The sequence below is a fragment of the Stomoxys calcitrans genome, chromosome 3 (assembly GCF_963082655.1).
Source record: "Stomoxys calcitrans chromosome 3, idStoCalc2.1, whole genome shotgun sequence".
Classification (NCBI taxonomy): Eukaryota; Metazoa; Arthropoda; class Insecta; order Diptera; family Muscidae; genus Stomoxys; species Stomoxys calcitrans.
The window spans coordinates 186663492-186688218 of NC_081554.1; the positions used below are offsets into that span (position 1 = coordinate 186663492).

The following is a 24727-nucleotide window of genomic DNA, read 5'->3' on the forward strand; positions in this document are numbered from 1 at the left end:
TTCAAATCGGTACATAACCTGATATAGCTGCCATATAAACCGATCTGGGATCTTGACTTCGCAATTATCGAGGTCGCAATTATTATCCGATATGCCTGAAATTTTGTACGACGGATCCTCTCATGACCATCAACAAACGTGTTTATTATGGTCTGAGTCAGTCTATAGCCCGATGCAGATCCCATATAAATCGTTCTCTCTATTTTACTTCGTGAGCCCCAATGGGCGCAATTCTTATACGAATTGGTGGAAATTTTACACAGGTCTCCAACATATAATTTAATTGTGGTCCGAACCGGACCATATCTTGATATCGTTTTAATAGCAGAGCAACTCTTTTCTTATATCCTTTTTTGCCTAAGAAGAGATCCCGGGAAAAGAACTCGACAAATGCGATCCATGGTGGAGGGTATATAAGATTCGGCCCGGCCGAACTTAGCACGCTTTTACTTGTTTTTTACTTTCAGAGATAGTGAAAAAAAAAAATTTTAAGAATTAAAAAAAAAATTATAGAATATAGAGATTTTTTCAAAATTTTTTTAGGAAAACAAAAATAGCAAACAGGAAGAACGACAAAAAGTTAAAAATTCTTGTGACAAAAAATATTTAAAAAAAAAAACACGTTTGAGAAAATTTTCCATTTTCCATTGCGTTGTTGATGCAATTTCACCTTTGAAAATTCTGCTTCGACGAAACTTTCTACGAAACTCAAATTTGAACAAAACTTAAAAAAAAAATCTAATTTTGAAAAATTTTCGAAAATTTCTCGATTCTTATTTTGCTTTTAGAGAATGTGATTTCAACTAAATTAGCGGTGGAAACCAATTTCCAAGATCCTGATTCGACAAGACTTCCTATGAAACTCAAATTTGGAAAAAAAATTCAAAAATTTCAAAAAACAAAAATCAAATTTTGAAAAATTTTGTAAAATTTCTAGTTTCTTATTTTGGTTTTAGAGAATGTGATTTCAACTAAATTAGCGGTGGAAACCAATTTCCGAAATCCTGATTTGACAAGACATCCTATGAAACTCAAATTTGGAAAAAAAAATTCAAAAATTTCAAAAAAAGAAAATCAAATTTTGAAAAATTTTTTAAAATTTTTCGATTTTTTTACTTTTAGAGGTTGTGGTTTCAACTAAATTAGCGGTAAAAACCAAATTTCCAATTTTCAAAAAAAAAATATTTTTTATAAAAATTTTAGTGGCAAAGATTAGGTTAGGTTAGGTTTGGTGAGGATGAAAAGTGAGAGTGTATATTAATCCGCCTATGGCACTATGGATATACACCTAAGCCAGTAATCAGCTAGTCGCGGACCCTAATTGTGGCCTCAAACAAGACAATACTTACAAAATCCTTAATTGTTTTCTCTACCTCACGCTAGGTGTCTGTATGTGTTAGCCGCTAAAGCCGGGTAATGACATCGGAAATTCTCCAACGTCTTACCATCTTCCCCACATGACCAACACTTGCTATCACTTGCTGCTCCGATTTTGCTTAAGTGAGCTCGTAGGCTTATGAGTCCCCTTATGTTACCGAAAGCTATACTGACCCCTCCTTACTTTCTTTCAGTATTAGCCTTGTCTTCTCACGATACGGATCTCCCCATAGGATTTTCGTCGCCCTACCGACAGTCCTTTACTCAGATTGCGTCGCCCCGAAAGGCTTCGTCATAACCATGTTTATTGACTGCAGTCCTCTGACCAATGGAAAAAATTTGCAAACATTAAAAAAATACCCCAAATGGCAACTCTGGTGGTGACCCCTCTTAGTCTCATTTTTTCTGTTATCTTTCGATAGCAGAGTTTAGCCATAAACCATATTTTTTTGACAAGTTATTGATCGGTTTGGGGGAGGACACACCCATTCTCACTTACTTAAGGCACAGGTAGGTATTGAAAACCTTCATCAGCGACAATTTGTTTGAAAAGCCTTTCTGCCAAGGCTATGGGGATTTGTGGCAGCAAAGCGTAGGAGTTTAGTGGTTTAACTTGCCAAAGAATATATGACAGATAGTTATGAAAAACCCCCAAAACCTGTTAATGTCACATGGTTTTGGAATGTAATGGCCATACGAAAGAAATCCCTAAGGAGCATTGTCAACCAAAGGAGCAGGATAACGAAAACAGAGGAAATTTCCTAGCCATCGATTTAACTGATGTACCTGAAGTAACTCCCCTTATCATAGATTTATTTACCTTTTGTCAATGTTGGCCATGGCTTTTCTTTCAATTTGGCCGTTTCGCCTTTGTGTGAGTGTCTGGGAGAGTGCCATTTATTCTCCAATGATTTGCCATCGCTTTATGGGTACTTTGACAGTTTTGTATGCCCGAGATGTTCTTTGGCAACAAAAATCAAATGTTAAACGGCTTTGGAACCAAAAAAAAAAAAAAAAACAGATACTGCAAGATAAGCAAAACCTGCTGTCCTGCGCAATCACATCACGGCCAAAAGTAATTTAAGTTTATTATGCACACAAATCAAATTACACGCACAGCATCTTTCAACATGACCCCCGAAGGAGTATTGGACCAAGAAAAAAAGCCCACTGTTATCACAAAGCAAAGTGTTTTTGTATTTTCATCTCTGGTCTCTGGCCAAAGCCAAATCTTGTTATTACCTCTCGATGACAAAGGAGAAAACAGGAACACAAAATGAAAAATCGATATGATATCACCCATAATGCCGTTTGACAGGCAACAGCTGTGTGCATATTAATTCGTTGACACTGCCTTGGAGGCCTCAACAAAGTTATGGCCATGGTTGTAAAGAATTTCGATTTGCATTTGTTTACCAACAAAATGGAAATTGTCATTGGAAAATCTTTCAAACGGCAGTACAAAGGCGAGTGTGTCATAAATCAAAAAGACACCCCCATCCTAGGGGAGAGGGTGTAAAAATCGTTCATACTGTTAAAAAAATAAAAATAAAAAAATAAGAATTAAGAAATAAAAAAAGAAACAAAATTAAAAAATATGTAAATTTTTTTTTAGATTTTTTTCCTCAACAAGAGAATAAAAAATTTAAAAAAAAAACAAGTAAAAGCGTGCTAAGTTCGGCCGGGCCGAATCTTACATACCCTCCACCATAGATCGCATTTGTCGAGTTCATCTCCCGGCATCTCTTCTTAGGCAAAAAAGGATATAAGAAACGATTTGCTCTGCTATTAGAGCGATATCAAGATATGGTCCGGTATAAAATTTCAGCCAATAAGAATAAGAATTGAGCCCTTTGGGGGCTCAAGAAGTAAAATAGAGAGATCGATTTATATGGGAGCTGTATCAAGAAGTAAAGACCCAAAATTGGACCGATTTGAGCAATACTTCGCACAGTTATTAAATATCATAACAAAACACGTCGTGCAAAATTTCATTCCAATCGGATAACAATTGCGCACGCTAGAGGCTCAAGAAATCAAAACCCACGATCGGTTTATATGGCAGCTATATCAGGTTATGTACCGATTTGAACAATACTTGACACAGTTGTTGGATATCATAACAAAACATGTCGTGCAAAATTTCATTCCAATCGGATAAGAATTGCGCACTCTAGAGGCTCAAGAAGTCAAGACCCAACATTGGTTTATATGGCAGCTATATCAGGTTATGGACCGATTTGAATCATACTTGGCACAGTTGTTGGATATCATAACAAAACACGTCGTGCAAAATTTCATTCCAATCGGATAAGAATTGCGCACTCTAGAGGCTCAAGAAGTCAAGACCCAACATCGGTTTATATGGCAGCTATATCAGGTTATGGACCGATTTGAATCGTACTTGGCACAGTTGTTGGATATCATAACAAAATACGTCGTGCGAAATTTCATTCCAATCGGATAAGAATTGCGCACTCTAGAGGCTCAAGAAGTCAAGACCCAAGATCGGTTCATATGGAAACTATATCAAAACATGGACCGATATGGCCCATTTACAACACCAATTGACCTACACTAATAAGAAGTATTTGTGCAAAATTTCAAGCGGCAAGCTTTACTCCTTCGGAAGTTAGCGTGCTTTCGACGGACATGGCTAGATCGACATAAAATGTCGCGACGATCAAGAATATATATACTTTATGGGGTCTCAGACGAATATTTCGAGTCGTTACAATCAGAATGACGAAATTAGTATGCCCCCCATCTTATGGTGTAGGGTATAAAAACAAAACTTTGTCAATTATTTTTTTTATTTCCTCATCAAAGAATTAGAAAACAAAGGCTATATAATTTTTCGATATCGGAAGGGGGCGGACCCTCCCCCTTATCCCAAAAGTACTATCCAAAAACAAAAGTAGAGCGATCGCGACAACATGGGATTCAAATGAAAGGTATTCAAGGGAAGAGTACGAATTTCATAATAAAAGTTGGGTCCAAGTAGCAGAGAGGGCCGCACCAGCCCCAATACCCGTTAAAATAGGCTTTTCTTTGACGATCATGACAATATGGGACTCAAATGATAGGTATTTGGGAGTAGATTACGAATATGTCAGGAAATAGGAATAGGCTTTATAATTTCTTGAGAACGGAAGGGGGCGGACCCTCCACCGTTACTCCAAAAACTCCACCCAAAATCAAAAGTGCCGATAAGGACAAAAGGGGTATCAAATGAAAAGTATTCGGGAGTAGATAACGAATATGGCATACAATTTCATGTCGAAGTATGGGGTCACTTCCCACATAATTGCCCAAAATGGGCATATTAGCCAATCGCGGATATATAGGACTCGGTTTGTTTGTTTCGTCTAGACTCAAAAATGGCAGAACTGATTTTCTTGAAATTTTCGCATATTGTGTAGGTTGGTCTGGAAGGAAACATATTTTTCGATATCGGAAGGGGGACGGACCCTCCCCCTTATGCCAAAAACACAACCCAAATTCAAAAGTGGACCGATCGGCACAACATAGGTATCAAATGAAAGATATTGGAGAGTCGAATACGAATATGGTATTAAAATTTGAGTCAAAGTACCCATCGGGCCACCCCAACTCCAAAACTCCCCCAAAAAGATATAGGAAGTTCATTTCAATATTGGTTTCAAATGAAAGGTATTGGGGAGTAGATTTCGAATCTGGCATACAAAATCCGATCAAAAACGCCATTAGACCCATTATGAATATATTATACTTGGCTGAACAGATTTTCTTAAAATGTTCATAGATTGTGTATGTTTGCCTGGAAGGAAACAACGGCTATATCATTTTTATACCCACCACCGAAGGATGGGGGTATATTCATTTTGTCATTCCGTTTGCAACACATCGAAATATCCATTTCCGACCCTATAAAGTACAAATATTCTCGATCAGCGTACAAATGTAAGACGATCTAGACATGTCCGTCTGTCTGTCTGTTGAAATCACGCTACAGTCTTTAAAAATAGAGATATTGCGCTGAAACTTTGCACAGGTTCTTTTTTTGTCCATAAGGAGGTAAAGTTCGAAGATGGGCTTTATCGGACTATATCTTGATATAGCCCCCATATAGACCGATCCGCCGATTAAGGGTCTTTGGCCCATAAAAGCCACATTTATTATCCGATTTTGCTGAAATTTGGGACAGTGAGTTGTGTTAGGCCCTTCGACATCCTTTGTCAATTTGGCTCAGATCGGTTTAGATTTGGATATAGCTGCCATATAGACCGATCTTCCGATTAAGGGTCTAAGGCCCATAAAAGCCACATTTTTTATCCGACTTTGTCAAAATTTTGAACAGTGTGTTGTGTTAGGCTACTCTACATGCTTCTTCAATTTGGCCCAGATCGGTACAGATTTGAATATAGCTGAATTATAGACCGATCTCTCGATTTAAGGTTTTGGGCTCATAAAAGGCGCATTTATTGTCCAATGTCTCCGGAATTTGGAACAGTGAGTTGTGTTAGAACCTTCAACATCCTTCTTTAATTTGGCTTAGATCGGCCCACATTTGGATATAGCTGCCATATAGACCAATCCTCCGATTTAGGGTCTTAGGCCCAAAAAAACTACACTTATTTGCCGATTTTGCTGAAATTTGGGACAGTGAGTTGTGTTAGGCCCTTCGACATCCTTCGTCAATTTGGCTCAGATCGGCCCAGATTTGGATGTAGCTGGCATATAGACCGATCCTCCGATTTAGGGTCTTAGGCCCATAAAAGGCACATTTATTGTCCGATTTTGCCAAAATTTGGGACAGAGAGTTGTGCTAAGCCCTTCGATATCCTTCTTTAATTTGGCCCAGATCGGTCCAGATGTGGATATAGCTGCCATATAGACCGATCTCTCCATTTAAGGTTCTGGGGCCATACAAGGCGCATTTATAGTGCGATGTCGCCGAAATTTAGGACTGTGAGTTAGGTTAAGCCCCTCGACATACTTCTGCAATATGGCACAGATCGGTCTAGATTTGAATACAGCTGCCATATAGACCGATCTTTCATTTTAAAGGTCTTGCGCCAATAAAATTCGCATTTATTGTCCGATGTCGCCGAAGTTTGGGACAGTGAGTTATGTAAGGCCCTTCGGCAACCTTCTTCAATTTGGTCCAGATCGGTTTAGATTTGAATATAGCTGCCATATAGACCGATCTCTCGATTTAGGGTTTTGGGGCCATAAAAAGCGCATTTATTGTCTGATTTCGAAACTTAGGAAGGTGAGTTATGTTAGGCTTTTCGACATTTTTCTGAAACTTGACCCAACACAGTTTAGATTTGGATATAGCTGTCATATAGACCGATATCTCGATTTAATGGGGTACCCTCTAAACTGAACTTCATTTCCGTTGGGAATAAATAACGAATTTGATATCGATTTTCAGTGCAAAGTGCTGGTGACCGCCCCAGCCCGAAAATTCCCTCCAAACTGTTCATATTTACCGACTATGGCAATATGGGGCTCAAATTAAAGGGACTTGGATGTTCAGCGCGAATTCGATATACATATTTGAGACGAAATGTCTGAGGTGCCTTCCCTCCCCTAATGAGAACAGTACCCTAAGGAAGAACATTACCACCAGGAACCGAGAAGGGGGAAATTCTCACACATCAAGTTTAAACTCAATGATAAGGGAACTTTTTTATAGCCGAATCTGAACGGCGTCACGCAGTGCGACACCTCTGTAGTAACAATTTTTTAAATGACCATGAGTGGCATTGTACCTCGCAAATGTCGCCAACATAAGAGGAGATAACCACTGCTTTGTTCGCCAGGACTCGCCAGGACTCGAACGCGTTCAACGTCATAAGCCACAATGTCCCCACCCTAAAAAGATTTTAGAGAGTTGAAGAAGGCGGGCCCATTTTGTTTCGTTTTTTTTTATAAAAAAATATTCATACTTCAAGGAACTGATTATCTATTTGTCAAGCCCGAATTAAAACTTTTTCATAAAATTTAAATAAAATCAATAATAATAATGATATTTGCCTGTTAAGGCGAATATCATTTTTTAATTCAAAATTTTTCATTTGTTTTCAGACGGGCTAATGATAGGAGACATTTTTGTTTATTTTTTATTTAAAAAAATAAATTAAAAAAAAACAAGTAAAAGCGTGCTAAGTTCGGCCGGGCCGAATCTTATATACCCTCCACCATGGAGCGCATTTGTCAGTTCTTTTCCCGGCATCTCTTCTTAGGCAAAAAATGATATAAAAAAAGAAAGAAAGAAAAATCTGCTATTAGAGCGATATCAAGATATGATCCGGTTTAGACCACAATTAAATTATATGTTGAAGACCTGTGTAAAATGTCAGCCAATTCGAATAATAATTGCGCCCTTTGGGGGCTCAAAAAGTAAAATAGAGAGATCGATTTATATGGGAGCTGTATCGGGCTATAGACCGATTCAGACCATAATAAACACGTATGTTGATGATCACGAGAGGATCCGTAGTACAAAATTTCAGGCAAATCGGATAAGAATTGTGCTCTCTAGAGGCCCAAGAAGTCAAGACCCAAGATCGGTTTATATGGCAGCTACATCAGGTTATGGACCGATTTGACCCATACTTGGCAAAGTTGTTGGATATCATAACAAAACACGTGGTGCAAAATTTCATTCTAATCGGATAAGAATTGCGCACTCTAGATGCTCAAGAAGTCAAGACAAAAGATTGGTTTATATGACAGCTATACCAGGTAATGGCCCGAATTAAACCATGCTAAGCACAGTTGTTAGAAGTGATACTAAAACACTATGTGCAAAATTTCAGTCTAGTCGGATGAGAATTGCGCCCTCTAGAGGCTCAAGAAGTCAAGACCCAATATCGGTTTATATGGCAGCTATATCAGGTTATAGACCGATTTGAACCACACTTGGCACAGTTATTGGATATCAAAACAAAACACGTAGTGCAAAATTTCATTCCAATCGGATAAGAATTGCCCACTCTAGAGGCTCAAGAAGTCAAGACCCAAGATCGGTTTATATTGCAGCTATATCAGGCCATGAACCGATTTAAACCATACTTGGCACAGTTATTGGATATCGTAGAAAAACACGTCGTGCAAAATTTCATTCAAATCGGATAAGAATTGCGCACTCTAGAGGCTCAAGAAGTCAAGACCCAAGATCGGTTTATATGGCAGGTATATCAGGTTATGGACCGATGTGAATCATACTTGGCACAGTTGTTAGATATAATAACGAAACACGTCGTGCAAAATTTCATCCCAATCGGATAAGAATTGCGCACTCTAGAGGCTCAAGAAGTCAAGACCCCAGATCGGTTTATATGGCAGCTATATCAGGTTATGGACCGATTTAAACCATACTTGGCACAATTGTTGGATATAATAACGAAACACGTCGTGCAAAATTTTATCCCAATCGGATAAGAATTGCGCACTCTAGAGGCTCAAGAAGTCAAGACCCCAGATCGGTTTATATGGCAGCTATATCAAAACATGGACCGATTTGAATCATACTTGGCACAGTTGTTGGATATAATAACAAAACACTTCGTGTAAAATTTTATCCCAATAGGATAAAAATTTCGCACTCTAGAGGCTCAAAAAGTCAAGACCCAAGATCGGTTTATATGGCAGCTATATCAAAACATGGACCGATATGGCCCATTTACAATACCAATCGACCTACACTAATAAGAAGTATTTGTGCAAAATTTCAAGCGGCTAGCTTTACTCCTTCGGAAGTTAGCGTGCTTTCGACAGACAGACGGACGGACGGACGGACGGACGGACGGACGGACGGACAGACGGACGGACATGGCTGGATCGACATAAAATTTCGCGACGATCAAGAATATATATACTTTATGGGGTCTCAGACGAATATTTCGAGTAGTTACAAACAGAATGACGAAATTAGTATACCCCCCATCTTATGGTGGAGGGTATAATAAAAATATTTAAAAAAATTTATTTTCAATATGTTTATTTATTTTTTTTAAATTTTTTCTCCTAAAACCTTAAGCAAAAAAAAGTAAATTAAAAAAAAACAGAAAATTTTTAAAAAATATTTTTTAACAAAAATATTTTTTCTTCGTATACTCACTTGCATGTGCCACCATTTTGGCAAATATTTGTATGAGGATCTTCACACAATGGGCCACGGCCACAATCCTGACCACTGAAGCCGGGGAAACAGGAACAGTAATACGAGCTGAAAACAACCAAAGCAAGACAAATTGTCAGCAATTTGCAGTAAATAAAGACAAATTATAACAAATACATAGAAATAGACAGTGCCACTGATATAATTCATTAAAAATACATCAATACAATTTTCTCAACAACAAAATTTGGCCTCCCTAAGCTTTGCTTTGGAGTAACACACCTTCGACCAAAAACAAAACAAAAAAGAAAAAAAAACGACAGAAAATTATAAACGAATGAGAGGTGTGGCAAACCTTGAACTTATTAAGGTAAATTAATGTTAATGAGACTCCTTGAGGCATACATAATAAGGAACCAGGCAGCAAACGCCCCAACTAAGTCACCTCCCCCAAACTCAGGTATTTCAATGGATAGCAGTAAATGCCAACATAGATGAGATTCTTCAGTGAGGGCTGGTGGGTGGGTGTGTGTTTGCATGTCGTCGTTGGTAGAGACAGAGACAGGACAGTTGGTGTGATGTTGAAGTGAGATACCTCACTTCAAACAAAATTAGCTCCTATTTATCTTGGCAGCAGCATCTTACCACGTCTCCACTTAAACTCAACCTAATGATTTTGACTGACTGCAGATGGGGAAGAAAAAATTCTGCTGCCTCTTGTCGTTGATTTTAATAAAGAGAAAATGGCAGAAGTTGAAGTGCGAGAAGGTAGATGAAGTGGAAGCAACATTGTCAAGCTCAAGAATTTTATGCCGATTAATGATAATTACTTTTAACACCTGACAGCAACACCGGCAGCAGCCAGTAAGTCCTGGCTCACTGACGTCATCATTTCTTAAAAAAAAAAAAAAAAAAAAAAAACACGAGGAATGCTGGAGTACTTGACACGCACTATGAGGCAGCAAGGATGCCATTATAATTTAAAATAAAACAATGTTAAACATGGGATAAAAAAATAGGATTTTATTATAACTCCACTACTATATCCATTGTTATACCCACAACCGAAGGATGGAGGTATATTCATTTTGTCACTTCCTTCTTAAATTTGGCCCAGATCGGTCCAGATTTTGATATAGCTGCCATATAGACCGGTCTCCATATTTAGGGGTTTGAGCCCATAACAAGCGCATTTGTTGTCCGATGCCGCCGAAATTTGGGACAGTGAGTTACGTTAGGCTCTTCAACATCTTTCTGCGGTATGGCTCAAATAGGTCCAGATTTGGATATAGCTGCCATTAGCCGATGTCTCGATTTAAGGTTTTGGGCCCATAAAAAACGCATTTATTGTCTGATTTCGCCGAAATTTGGGACAATGAGTTGTGTTAGGCCCTTCGACATCCCTCTTCAATATGGCCTAGATCGGTGCAGATTTGAATATAGCTGCCATATAGACCGATCTCTTGATTCAAAGTCCTTACCCCATAAAAGGCGCATATATAATCCGATTTCGCTGATATTTGACACAGTGACTTATGTTATGCTTTTTGACATCCATGTCGTTTATATTTCAGATTGGTCTATATTTGAATTTGGCTACCGAAAAGACCAATATTTTGTTCAACAAAATTGAACAATGACTTAGTAGGCCACCCAATGTCCAATTTGGGTCAGATGCCGGTAAGCCTTAAATTACTCACTGTTTTAAGCTTCAGCGAAATCGGGTACTAAATGCAGCTTTTATGGGTCTAGACCCTTAACCGGCAGATCGGTCTGTTGGCAACTCATATATCGGGAGGCCTAAAACCACTCAAATTTCAGCAAAATAATAACCAAATACCTCATGCAAAGTTTCAGCAAAATCGGATAAGAATTACGGCCTCTAGTGGTTCAAGAATTCAAGATGCCAGATCGGTTTATATGGCAGCTATATCAGGATATGGACCGATTTGAACAATATTTGACACAGGTATTGGAGGTCATAACAAAACTCAATAAGTCAAAATCCGAAATCGGTTTATAAGGCAACTATATCAGGTTATGAACCGATTTTGACCACACTAACCACAAAGTTAAGAGGCATAACAAAACACCTCATACAAAATCTCAGACAAATCGGATAAGAATTGCCCCCTCCAGCGACTTAAGAAGTCCAAGTTCGGGTCATATGTCAGCAAGGGGCGTATTTTTTAAGGGAAATATTGTCCCAAAAGAAAATTTCAATAAAATATATCCTAAAGAACAAATTTTGGATCTGGCCCAGACCCCTCTAACTTATTTTTCTAAAGACAAATATTTTCAAAAAGAAATTTTTTGGAAATTTTTTAAATTTTTTCTAATGAAACCATTAAGGAAGGGCAAAAGTCGGGATTTGCCGACTGTATAATACCATACAATGATATAGCTCCCATATAAACCGATTTACATTTATATTCGATTTGGCTGAAATTTCATGTTACGCATCTCAACAACTGTGGCAAGTACGGTCCAATTCGGTTTATAACCAGATATAGCTGCCATATTTTAGCAGAATCCATGGTGGTGGGTTCCTAAGATTCGGCCCGGCCGAGCTTTGCACTCTTTACTTGTTTCTTATTTCAATAGGATTCGTCTCTTTATGCCTAATTTGAAGACGATCGGATGAAAATTGAGACCTGTAGTTTGTACACAAAATTTACATGGACAGACGGACATAGCTAAATCGAATCAGAAAGTGAGTCGGAGTCGATCGGAATAAAGGGTGATTTTTTTGAGGTTAGGATTTTCATGCATTAGTATTTGACAGATCACGTGGGATTTCAGACATGGTGTCAAAGAGAAAGATGCTCAGTATGCTTTGACATTTCATCATGAATAGACTTACTAACGAGCAACGCTTGCAAATCATTGAATTTTATTACCAAAATCAGTGTTCGGTTCGAAATGTGTTTCGCGCTTTATGTCCGATTTATGGTCTACATAATCGACCAAGTGAGCAAACAATTAATGCGATTGTGACCAAGTTTCGCACTCAGTTTACTTTATTGGACATTAAACCAACCACACGAATGCGTACAGTGCGTACAGAAGAGAATATTGCGTCTGTTTCTGAGAGTGTTGCTGAAGACCGTGAAATGTCGATTCGTCGCCGTTCGCAGCAATTGGGTTTGTGTTATTCGACCACATGGAAGATTTTACGCAAAGATCTTGGTGTAAAACCGTATAAAATACAGCTCGTGGAAGAACTGAAGCCGAACGATCTGCCACAACGTCGAATTTTCAGTGAATGGGCCCTAGAAAAGTTGGCAGAAAATCCGCTTTTTTATCGACAAATTTTGTTCAGCGATGAGGCTCATTTCTGGTTGAATGGCTACGTAAATAAGCAAAATTGCCGCATTTGGAGTGAAGAGCAACCAGAAGCCGTTCAAGAACTGCCCATGCATCCCGAAAAATGCACTGTTTGGTGTGGTTTGTACGCTGGTGGAATCATTGGACCGTATTTTTTCAAAGATGCTGTTGGACGCAACGTTACGGTGAATGGCGATCGCTATCGTTCGATGCTAACAAACTTTTTGTTGCCAAAAATGGAAGAACTGAACTTGGTTGACATGTGGTTTCAACAAGATGGCGCTACATGCCACACAGCTCGCGATTCTATGGCCATTTTGAGGGAAAACTTCGGAGAACAATTCATCTCAAGAAATGGACCGGTAAGTTGGCCACCAAGATCATGCGATTTGACGCCTTTAGACTATTTTTTGTGGGGCTACGTCAAGTCTAAAGTCTACAGAAATAAGCCAGCAACTATTCCAGCTTTGGAAGACAACATTTCCGAAGAAATTCGGGCTATTCCGGCCGAAATGCTCGAAAAAGTTGCCCAAAATTGGACTTTCCGAATGGACCACCTAAGACGCAGTCGCGGTCAACATTTAAATGAAATTATCTTCAAAAAGTAAATGTCATGGACCAAGCTAACGTTTCAAATAAAGAACCGATGAGATTTTGCAAATTTTATGCGTTTTTTTTTAAAAAAAAAGTTATCAAGCTCTTAACAAATCACTCTTTACGTATCAATGGGTCTTTCTTTCTTCCTTCTGGGCGTTGCAAATAAATGCTCTAAGTTATAATACCCTATACCACAGTAGTGGTGTAGGATATAAAAACATATATTGGGTTGCCCAAAAAGTAATTGCGGATTTTTTAAAAGAAAGTAAATGCATTTTTAATAAAACTTAGAATGAACTTTAATCAAATATACTTTTTTTTACAATTTTTTCTAAAGCAAGCTAAAAGTAACAGCTGATAACTGACAGAAGAAAGAATGCAATTACAGAGTCACAAGCTGTTAAAAAATTTGTCAACGCCGACTATATGAAAAATCCGCAATTACTTTTTGGGCAACCCAACCCAATACAAACTTCACCTATATCCTATCTATATGTCGCCTTAGTCAATTTTTTATTAGAATTAGCAAGTTCTTATTTTTTCCACACTTTATGAAAATGTTATCGTCTCTTGATAATCGGCATCTGGCAACTTTGCCTAAGTCTGTCCTACCTAATAGTCTTTAGCCTGGACTTTCAACAAAAAACTAACTATCCGAACGTGGCTGATAAGAGAAATGCACCAAAAACCAGTCTAAGTACTACCAAAGCTTTACGAACACCTCAAAGTTAAACCAGCAGCAGTACCACAATCAATTGACTTTAACAACATGCTGACTTTGTAAGGAAAAGCAGCTTTAAAGCGACACCCATGTAGATGGTCTAACTGTAAGTGAAGTCAAAAGCGAAGGAAAAACAAAGGGCCATCACAAAATCAATGCCTTCAAAGGCATTTAAAATTGAAACTCAAAATCTCATGTTTAAATGAATGAAAGAAGATACTTCAAATTGAGTCACTTTATGGCAGAGAATGCCTAATAAGTCAAATCCTATTAAATGGCATTACAAAGCCACGTAAATTTTAATGAACACCACGAAATGGCATTAGTTGAGATTAAATAAAAATTTTGAAGCCTCAACAAAGGGACTTAAAATTGAAGGAAATTCTTTCATTCTAAGAGCCTATCCCATTTAGTAATTGGTGTTTAAAATGTTGTCGATTTTTCAATATCCAAGGTAAGTAATGAGCAGGAATCTCATGGAAAATCCATATGGGGAGGGGAGTATACTAATTGTACCCTACACCACTACTATGGTACAGGGTATTATAACTTAGTGCATTTGGAAGGAAGAGAGATAGACCCATTGGTAAGTATACCGATCGACTCAGTATCACTTTCTGATTCGATTTAGCTATGTCCGTATGTCTGTCCGTCCGTCTGTCTGTCTGTCTGTCTGTCTGTCTGTCTGTCTGTCCGTCCGTCTGTCCATCTGTCTGTCCGTCCGTCCGTCTGTTTGTCCGTCCGTCTGTCTGTCCGTCCGTCCGTCTGTCTGTCCGACCGCCTGTCTGTCCATGTTAATTTGTGTACAAATTACAGATTGCAATTTTCATCCGATCGTCTCCAAATTTGGTACAGGCATGTTTTTCGGCCTAGAGATAAAGCCTATAGAAATTGAAAAAAATCAGATCAGTTTTAGATATAGCTTCCATATATATGTTCGTCCGATTTGCAGTAATAATGCAATAAAAAGGTCATTTATTAACCGATTCTCTCGAAATATGGCATAAAGGATTTTCTTATGACTCTCGACATTATTGGTGAATTTCATGGAAATCGGTTCAGATTTAGATATAGCTCTCATATATATATATAGCCCGATTTTCACTTCTAGAGCCATTTGCAAGCGCATTTATTGACCAATCTTCCCAAAATTTTGTTTAACACATTCCTCGACGACTATCACAATATCTAAGAAGTTTGCTTGAAATCGGATCAGATTTTGATATAGCTCTCATATATATGTTCGTCCGATTTGTAGTAATAATGCAATAAAATGGTCATTTATTAACCGATTCTCTCAAAATATGGCAGAAATGATTTTCTTATGACTTTCGACATTACTGGTGAATTTCATAAAAATCGCTTCAGATTTAGATATTGCTCTCATATATATATATAGCCCGATTTTTCACTCCAAGAGCCACTGCAAGCAAATTTATTGACCAATCTTGCCAAAATTTTGTATAACGCATTCCTCGATGACTACCACAATATCTGAGAAGTTTTCTCGAAATCGGTTTAGATTTAGATATAGCTCCCATATATATGTTCGTCCGATTTGCAGTAATAATGTAATAAAATGGTCATTTATTAACCGATTCTCTCGAAATTTGGCAGGAAGGCTTTTCTTATGACCCTCGACATTACCGGTGAATTTCATAGATATCGGTTCAGATTTAGATATAGCTCTCATATATATATATATATAGCCCGATTTTCACTCCTAGAGCCTTGGCAACCGCATTTATTAACCAATCTTACCAAAACTTTGTACAACGCCTTTATCGACAACTACCACAATATCTGAGAAGTTTGCTTGAAATTGGTTCAGATATAGATATAGCTTCCATATATATGTTGGTCCGATTTGCAGTAATAATGCAATAAAAAGGTCATTTGTTAACCGATTCTCTCGAAATTTGGCAGAAAGGATGTTCTTATGACTCTAGACATTACCTGTTTACCAGATTACCAGATTTAGATATAGCTCTCATATATATATATATATTGCCCGATCTTCATTCCTAGAGCCACTGCAAGCGAATTTATTGACCAATCTTGCCAACATTTTGTATAACGCATTCCTCGATGACTACCACAATATCTAAGAAGTTTGCTTGAAATCGGTTCAGATTTGCATATAGCTTCCATATATATGTTGGTCCGATTTGCAGTAATAATGCAATAAAATTGTCACTTGTTAACCCATTCTCTCGAAATTTGGCAGGAAGGATTTTCTTATGACTCTCGACATTACTGGTGAATTTCATAAAAATCGGTTCAGATTTAGATATTGCTCTCATATATATATATAGCCCGATTTTTCACTCCAAGAGCCACTGCAAGCGAATTTATTGACCAATCTTGCCAAAATTTGGTATAACGCATTCCTCGATGACTACCACAATATCTGAGAAGTTTGCTTGAAATCGGTTCAGATTTGGAAATATCTCCCATATATATGTTCGTCCGATTTGCAGTAATAATGCAATAAAAAGGTCATTTGTTAACCGATTCTCTCGAAATTTGGCAGGAAGGATTTTCTTATGACTCTCGACATTATTGGTGAATTTCATAGAAATCGGTTCAGATTTAGATATAGCTCTCATATATATATATAGCCCGATTTTCCCTCCTAGAACCTTGGCAAGGGCATTTATTGACCAATCTTACCAAAACGTTGTACAATGCCTTCTTCGATGACTACCACAATATCTAAGAAGTTTGCTTGAAATCGGTTGAGATTTAGATATAGCTTTTGATAATTTGCAATAATGTTGTCTTTTGTCAACCCTAGTTATTAAAGTTTGAACATATGCTCGAAATGTGATACGGATTGTTTAATAACCCATATGAAAACATCTGCCGAGGTCCATTAAAATTGCTTTAGAATTGGATATAGCCCCTCGTTGTACTTATAGGGTAGGTGTAGGGTATTATACAGTGGACACCGCCCGACTTTTGCCCTTCCTTACTGGTTTTGTCATTACGATTGTAACAACTCGAAATATTGATTTTATACCCCATAAAGTATGCAAATTCTAGACCATTGGAACATTTAAAGTCGATTTAGCCATTTTCGTTCGTCTGTCTGTTTGTCTGTCTGTCTTTCTCTCTATCTCACTTTCTCTCTCTCCCCCCCGTCTGTCTGTCCATCTGTGTGTCTGTCTCCTTCTCTCCGTCCGTCTGTCTGTCCTTTTATCTGATTGTCTGTTTTTCTGTCTGTCCGTTTGAGTGCCTGTCTCTTTCTCCCTCCGTCTATCTGTTTGTCTGTCCATCTATTTGTCTGTTTGTCTGTCCATCTATTTGTCTGTTTGTCTGTCTGTCTATCCGTCTGTCTATCCTTTTTTGCCTATAAATAGTATTTCAATGGGCCTTTTCTAACTCCACAGTTTTTTAAAGCTCCATTTTGCCTATAAATGGATTCTTTTCGTTGTTCTAATTGAAACGTATTGCCACAAAATAGTCTCCACTATTCTTTTTGGTGGTCCTTTGGTGGTCTCACAAATATTTGATTTTTCTCATGCCGCATACCAACAGTTGTTCACCATATTTGCTAAAAAAAATCTATAAAATTTCCCATGCGAAAAAATAAAGAAAAAGCAACCAGAAATTTTAATGAAACACAATACAAATGGAACTAAATTAAAAGCAGAACGTGATATCAACCAAAAACACTGCATAAATGGCAATCATATTTAAATTTAAGTGGAATATTAAAAAATACAAAAAATGTATATATTTTTATTATGCCAACAAAAACATGTGAAACTCGTTAACAATTACAAAAAAAACACAGAACTTTATTCTGAAATAATTTGCATGCATATGGGTTTCGTTAGCCAAGGTATGAGAGGAGTCTGTTTGCTCTGCGGATGTGACAACCGCAACACGCACAGCAATTAATTTCATTGCATCCTTTGGAATTTTTTTTTTAATTTTTTGTCCCCTACAGTTGTGCTTTTGTTTTTGAATTGCGAAATTTTTGTTAGTGAAAATTTGTTACACACTTCGCACTTCCCCCTACCACTTGATGAAAAAAAAATCTCATAAATATCCCAAACATTGCGAAAAGGTGTGAACACTGTACAGCAGTAGCCCAAACCACGGAAAATAACACCAAACAACACTTAAAATAAATGTCCATAAAACCCTTTGCTCATTTGTTGTCAGCATTTCGTAAACAAACTCGTCACTCCCCTTACTCCTCGAACACACGCACTCACACACAAAACTCATAGCCTGAAAAAAGTTTTATTTTATTAACAAAAGTTTTTTGGGGGGAAATGGAGGAAAAGGGAGAATTTTGCTCAGGTAGGTCGAGTAGAATAAATCAAAAAATTTTCAAATGTAAGGCAATTTTCAAATCAGAGCAAAACAACCAACCGGCAAAAAAGGTAAGAAAATGTATTACATTAAAGGAAAACAAAATTGAATACAAAAAGCGGATACCAAATTGTGCTTCTCACAGAGTCAAGTAGTCTCCAAGGCCTATATCCAGCAACTACCTGTTCTCAAGTTATCCAAATTATGATAACAAAAGTTGTTGCTGTCAATTTCCCCTATCAAACGATGAATTCGTTAAAAGATATTGCAGAAGAGGATCATTGTATTTCCTTGCCGTTATTTAGGATTAACAAACTTATTTTAACACCAAAACAAGTGCCCGTTATTAATCGTGACAGCCACTATCAATCTTCAGCATACATATCTGAGCACATCATAGGTGTAGTCGATAATGCAGTAAACTCTCCATTACAAAATGTATTCCACGTTATGGCTGCGTGAACAAGAATGTCCCAACGAAGATAGATCAACAAAACCCATAACCCACTATGTTTGTATATAGACTGTGTTTGTATCAACTTCGCCATCGGCGCACAAAAGCAGCGCAGTCAACAAAGCATTGAGAATTCAAAGCAAACTGTAATACCAAAATAACCGAGAGACAACAAATTAATGCAATGGCAGCGAATACCCACAAGCAAGAGAGAAGCAAGAGAGCTGCATTATCGATTCACAGTGGCAGCGCAGTCAACAGAGCAGTAAGAAAGACCAACGAAATGCACAATGTTTGTAAATAGGCTGTGTTTGTATCAACTTAGATATCGGCGCACAAAAGGAAAGAGGGTGAAAAAGAAGAAGAGTGGGTTTCTGCTTTGCCTTCCTCACACCGTTAAATAACTCGCGTTAAAGACACAACCTGTTGGATGTATTCCAAATGGATTCACATTGAAGGTTGCAACAATTTTGGGTTTTTCTGTTTTGATAAGGGCATTCGTTCGAACATTTTTCCGAATTTTGCTTTGTTTCTTTGCAACCGAAAGTTGGAATAATATGAAATACGAAATACCGTAAGTAATTCAAACAAATTGTGTATTTAAACTTTGTTACTCGTAATCCCAAATTGGGCTCTAATACCAACTCTTCTTCTTTTTTACCCTCTATGTACAAAAGCAGCGCAGTCAACGAAGCATTGAGAATTCAAAGCAAACTGTAATACATTCTAGCAACACAAACGAGAGACAATAAATCAATGCAATGACAGCGAATACCCACAAGCAAGAGAGAATGTGGAGCTGCATTATCGATTCAGAGTGGCAACGCAGTCAACAAAGCAGTAATCTTCCAAACAAACTGTGCTACCAACACAAACCAATGGAGAACAGAGAGCAACCACTCTCACGACTTAGTATGTGGTCCAGGGATGGAAACTATTAATTTTGAAATGGTTTTAAAAAGGTACTTTTTGGACCGAAAGAGTACTTTTTATACCCACCACCGTAGGATAGGGGGTATATTTATTTAGTCATTCCGTTTGCAACACATCGAAATAACGATTTCCGACTTTACAAAGTATATATATTTTGGATCGTCTGTTTTATGCACGCTGGTTAAGTTCTTAATCGGACCAAATCGGACCATATTTGGATATAACTGCTATATAGACCGAGACGATAATGGGTCTAATGCCCATAAAAACTTTATTTTTCACACGATTTCGCTGAAATCTGAAGCAGTGAGTAGTTTTAGGCCTCCCGATGTCTGACCCATGTATTGTTCAGATCGGACTATATTTATATATAGCTGCCATATAGACCGATCTACCGATAAAGGCCTTGAAAACGACTTTACTATTTTACCCAAAAAAAAAAATGGTTTTTGCGATGTTTTTCATAGACATTTTTTTGAAGAAAAGACATAGGAGTTGCATTAAACTGAATCTTCTGCCACAATCTTCAATACTATATACTCAACTCGAAACATTTTTTCGGATCAAAAATTAAACATTTTCATAAAAACAGAGGGTTATCTTAAGCCTCCTTATATCTGACCTAAATATGGATCAAATCAGACTATATTTAGATATAGCAGCCCGGCCGAACTTAATGCTTTTTTAATTTTTTCCGTTCTATCCCACTATACTGCATTGAATTCAGGCAGCATAAAAGAGAGATAACCAATCAATATATTTATTTGCTTCTTTTTGCAGACGGGAAAACTTAGGTCTGTCGATTTACCAAAGAAAATAATCCTAAGCTCTCCTAGAAGAGACCGAATTATTTTTAGGGAGCTGCGACCATATAAAGGCACGATCTATGCATTATACGCCAGCAACATGAACGAGTAAATCAAACAATGTACAGGCAGCGTACACCCACATGCACGATGCATGTAGGAAGTGATGAGGTCTGCATATACAAAGGCAAAGTGGCAGCGCAGTCAATAAAGCATTGAATATCCAATTGCCTTTTTCTGTGGCTGCATAAGTGAGAGACGTTCAGTCAATGTAAGAGCAATGCAGTCGATAAGGCAGTAACCTACCAACCAAACTGCATTCTCTGCTAAGGCTATACAGGAAAGGAGACCCAGACAATGAGAGAGAAAGAGAGCAACCAAAAGCCACTCTCACGACGTATACTTTATAGATATCGATGATAATATTTTTGTAGATATCGACTCAGTAGCTCAGTCATTATACTGGCAGAGAACACCCACAGGTTGTGGGCATATACGTCATGGCAGCGCAGTCAACAAAGCATTAAATTCTTCACACAATAACCATTATGTGCTAGCAGTATGAACAAGATAACCAAACAATATACCGGGCAGAGAACGCCCACTAGCATGAAGTCTGTAGAGAGGGACTATGTAGGCATAAGTATGAACACAATAGCGGTGCAGTCAACAAAGCAATGAACTTCATGCTCAACCGCTTTATATTTATTCAAGCAGCATAGAAGAGAGAGTGGTAACCAATCAATTTAGGTCGAATGTGGACTAGGATTAGCAGAAAACGGTGGTCGGTAATGCAGTGAACTTTGCGCAGATGATATTCTAACTGTATAAATGAGAAAACTAATCAACAGCGTCCACTTGCACTACAGATGAAAGCTTTGAATACATCTTAAACATATTATCGCACAGTAGCAGCGCAGTCAACTAAGTGAATCAACACTAACTGCAGCATAAACGTAAGAGAATCAAACAATTAAAGAAGTGCGACCACCTAAGGACAACGAACGCTGGTTGGTAACGCAGTGACCTCACGCTCAATGCAGGCTAAGATTTATATTAAAAAACATGGTGCCACATTTAAGTCCCTTGGCCTAGGATTGTAGTTTTCTTTTACAGAAACATGGTCTTTGACATAGGTTTCCCAAAATAAAAAAAAATTCGAAATAAAAAAAGGAAATTTTAAGACTTTGGCATTGTCATGTGAACATTTAACATATCAAAAGGAAAAAGGGAATGATTGGATAACAGTGAGTAGTTTTCTTTTTACATAAAGTGTATTTGACAATTGCAATGTCATAAATATTATTTTTTTTTTCGACCACATTTCTCTTCTTCTGGTAGATTGTTGTGAATGTTGCCTTTAGGTCTTGTAACAGAAAATAACACCAAAAAATATTACAACTGCAATGCCTCAATTTTTGAACAAAACATTTATGATGACAACCAACAACTTCTATTGGTCTCGTTAAGTATCTCAAATCTAGAGAATCTCTCTTGTTGTCTACAACATTGTTTGCCACAACTAACAAAGTAGAAAAAAAAGTAAAAAGTAATATCGAGTCACATATTCCTCCCTTGGTCTCCATCAAGGAAGACAAACCAAAATTGCTACAACAAAATATATTTTATATGGAAATGAAGTAAAGCAGAAACTGGTAATGACACCAAACCCGAATAAAGTCAACTAAACGCTAACGACAGCCAAGTACCATTTTGCTGGGTAACTTTTTTTTTTTTTGGTTACTAGAATAGTTGACAAAAGGCCAAAGTTTATGTAATTTGTATGGTTTTTCTTTTGGTAGAAGAAACAAATATTCGAAATAAAAATAGAAAATTGAGTCTCTGGCATTGTCATGTGAACATTTAACATGTCAAAAGGAGAAGGGAAGGATTGGATAACAGTGAGACCAAAACAAAAATGTGTGAACAAAACATCAACTTCAACAAAATTTATTAAAACGTTTAACAAATACCTCTTTTATGGCTCCAAGGCCATAAATCGGGATATCAGTCTATACGGCATCTACTTCCAAACAAACATCAGATTATGAGCATATTCAACTAGGATATGTGGGTCATGCAAGGGCTGACGATTTAGGCGTAAAAGCCAAAGGAAATTTTTAAAATTTTTCCCATAAAAAGCAACTGTTTTCATATAAGAAACTTAAAAGAAATTTTGAAAACTTTCCTTAATAGAAAAGATTTTTAGAATATCTATCGAAAAACTTTTCTTTTATAGAAAATGTTCGTAATTTATTCTAAATTGCATGGCAAAACTTTTAATGTAGACATGGTTTGGTTTTTTGGGACAACGGCCCCTGGATGCCCCTAGGGGACAAAAACCTCCGTTAGTGGTCCAATCTAAACAATATGGGTATCAAATGAAAAGTATTATAGTGTAGGTAACGAATATGCAAAACGGTGTCTAAAAATTGGACCCGGGAAGGACTTACAAGGTCTTAAGAATTTTGAACCATAGGCAATATGGGTATCAAATGAAAGGAACGAAGGAGAAGCCTACGACAGATATGCAAAAAATAAAATAAAGTTCTAAAAGATGTCTAAAGAAAAAAAGTAAAATAATTTTTCATGAAAAAATTTTGCTGGCGCCATTTTTCTTAAATTTTTTCTACTAATATAGTGACAAAAAATCAAAAAAAAAAAAAAAATTGTGTGAAGTTATAGAGGAGTTGGTGGTTGAGGAGGGGGAGGAAGTTGAGAAGGTTGAGCAGCTTGACGAGAAGGCGGAGGTTGATGAGGAGGTGGAGGTTAAGGAGGGGGTGGAGAATAAGGAGGGGGTTGACGAGGAGGTGGAGGTTGAGGAGGGGGTGGGGGTTAAGGAGGGGGTGGAGGTTAAGGAGGGGGTGGAGGTTAAGGAGGGGTGGTGGTTAAGGAGGGGGTGAAGGTTAAGGAGGGGGTGGAGGTTAAGGAGGGGGTGGAGGTTAAGGAGGGGGTGGAGGTTATGGAGGGGGTGGAGGTTAAGGAGGGGGTGGAGGTTAAGGAGGGGGTGGAGGTTAAGGAGGGGGTGGTGGTTAAGGAAGGGGTGGAGGTTAAGGAGGGGGTGGAGGTTAAGGAGGGGGTTGACGAGGAAGTGGTGGTTAAGGAGGGGGTTGGGGGTAAGGAGGGGGTTGACGAGGAGGTGGAGGTTAGGGAGTGGGTGGAGCTTGAAGAGGAGGAGGTGGAGGTTGGGGAAGAGGGTGCAGGAAGGTGATGGTGAGTAGAAAGACATCACATCCTGGGTATAAAGGGAGCCCACATTAAATATACTCCTTTGGGAGTTAAAATCTGATTGACACCTCCACGCGCTAATCCCTGGGTTGCGCCAACGACATTAGAAGCTACTTTTATGGACCAGTTTGACAACATATCCTTCAATAGTCCTAATCTACTCGACAATACCTTTTATGTGATACCCATATTGCCTATGTTATCAGGGTTAAAAACCCTCAAGACCCCGTAGGTCTATTTCGGGTCCAATTTTTAAACATATTTTTCCATAATCGTAATTCACTCGCTATTATCCTTCATTTTATACCAATATTGCCCAAGTTGGACCACTTCTCCACAAAGGGGGATCTGGCCCCTAGGGGGAACCAGGGTCTTTGCCCCTAAAACGGAATTCAAATTCGTGTTTCTGCGGTCAAAATAATGGTGTTGCAAAAATTAAAAAATTTGGGGGTGCGCCTTTTTAAAAACATTTTTCCCAATTTCTTTACGGAAAAATTCTGCTTTAGGAAATTTGATTTCTTTATTTGGAATTGTTTTCTTCCCATTTTTTTTTTTTCTTTAAAATTTCATTTTCAGTTCACTTTTATTTCTATTAAATTTCTAAAATTTAGGGAGCTGTATCAAGCTATTGATCGATTCAGACCATATTGAAAACATATGTTGAAGGTTATAAGAGAAGCCGTTGTACAAAATTTCTGACAAATCGGATGAGAATTGCGCCCTCTAGAGGCTCAAGAAGTCAAGATGCCAGACCGATTGTTATGGCAGCTGTATCGGGTTATGAACCGATTTGAATCATACTTAGCACAGTTGTTGGAAGTTGTTGGAACGCATAACAAAACACG

At 37.9% G+C, this 24727-nt stretch overlaps 1 protein-coding gene and 1 long non-coding RNA gene across 2 annotated transcripts in view; one reads left to right on the forward strand and one right to left on the reverse strand.

The window, feature by feature from the left end:
* LOC106092019 (uncharacterized) overlaps positions 1–24727 on the reverse strand; it is a 471923-nt gene that overhangs the window by 409602 nt on the left and 37594 nt on the right. Inside the window, exon 2 of the mRNA XM_059365737.1 lies at positions 9491–9598. Coding sequence (XP_059221720.1) covers positions 9491–9598 — 108 coding nt within the window. The remainder of the gene's footprint in view (positions 1–9490; positions 9599–24727) is intronic.
* On the forward strand, positions 21827–22492 carry LOC106085520 (uncharacterized). Its single transcript, XR_001220963.2, has 2 exons — positions 21827–21901; positions 21996–22492. It is a non-coding gene; the product is annotated as an uncharacterized LOC106085520 (long non-coding RNA).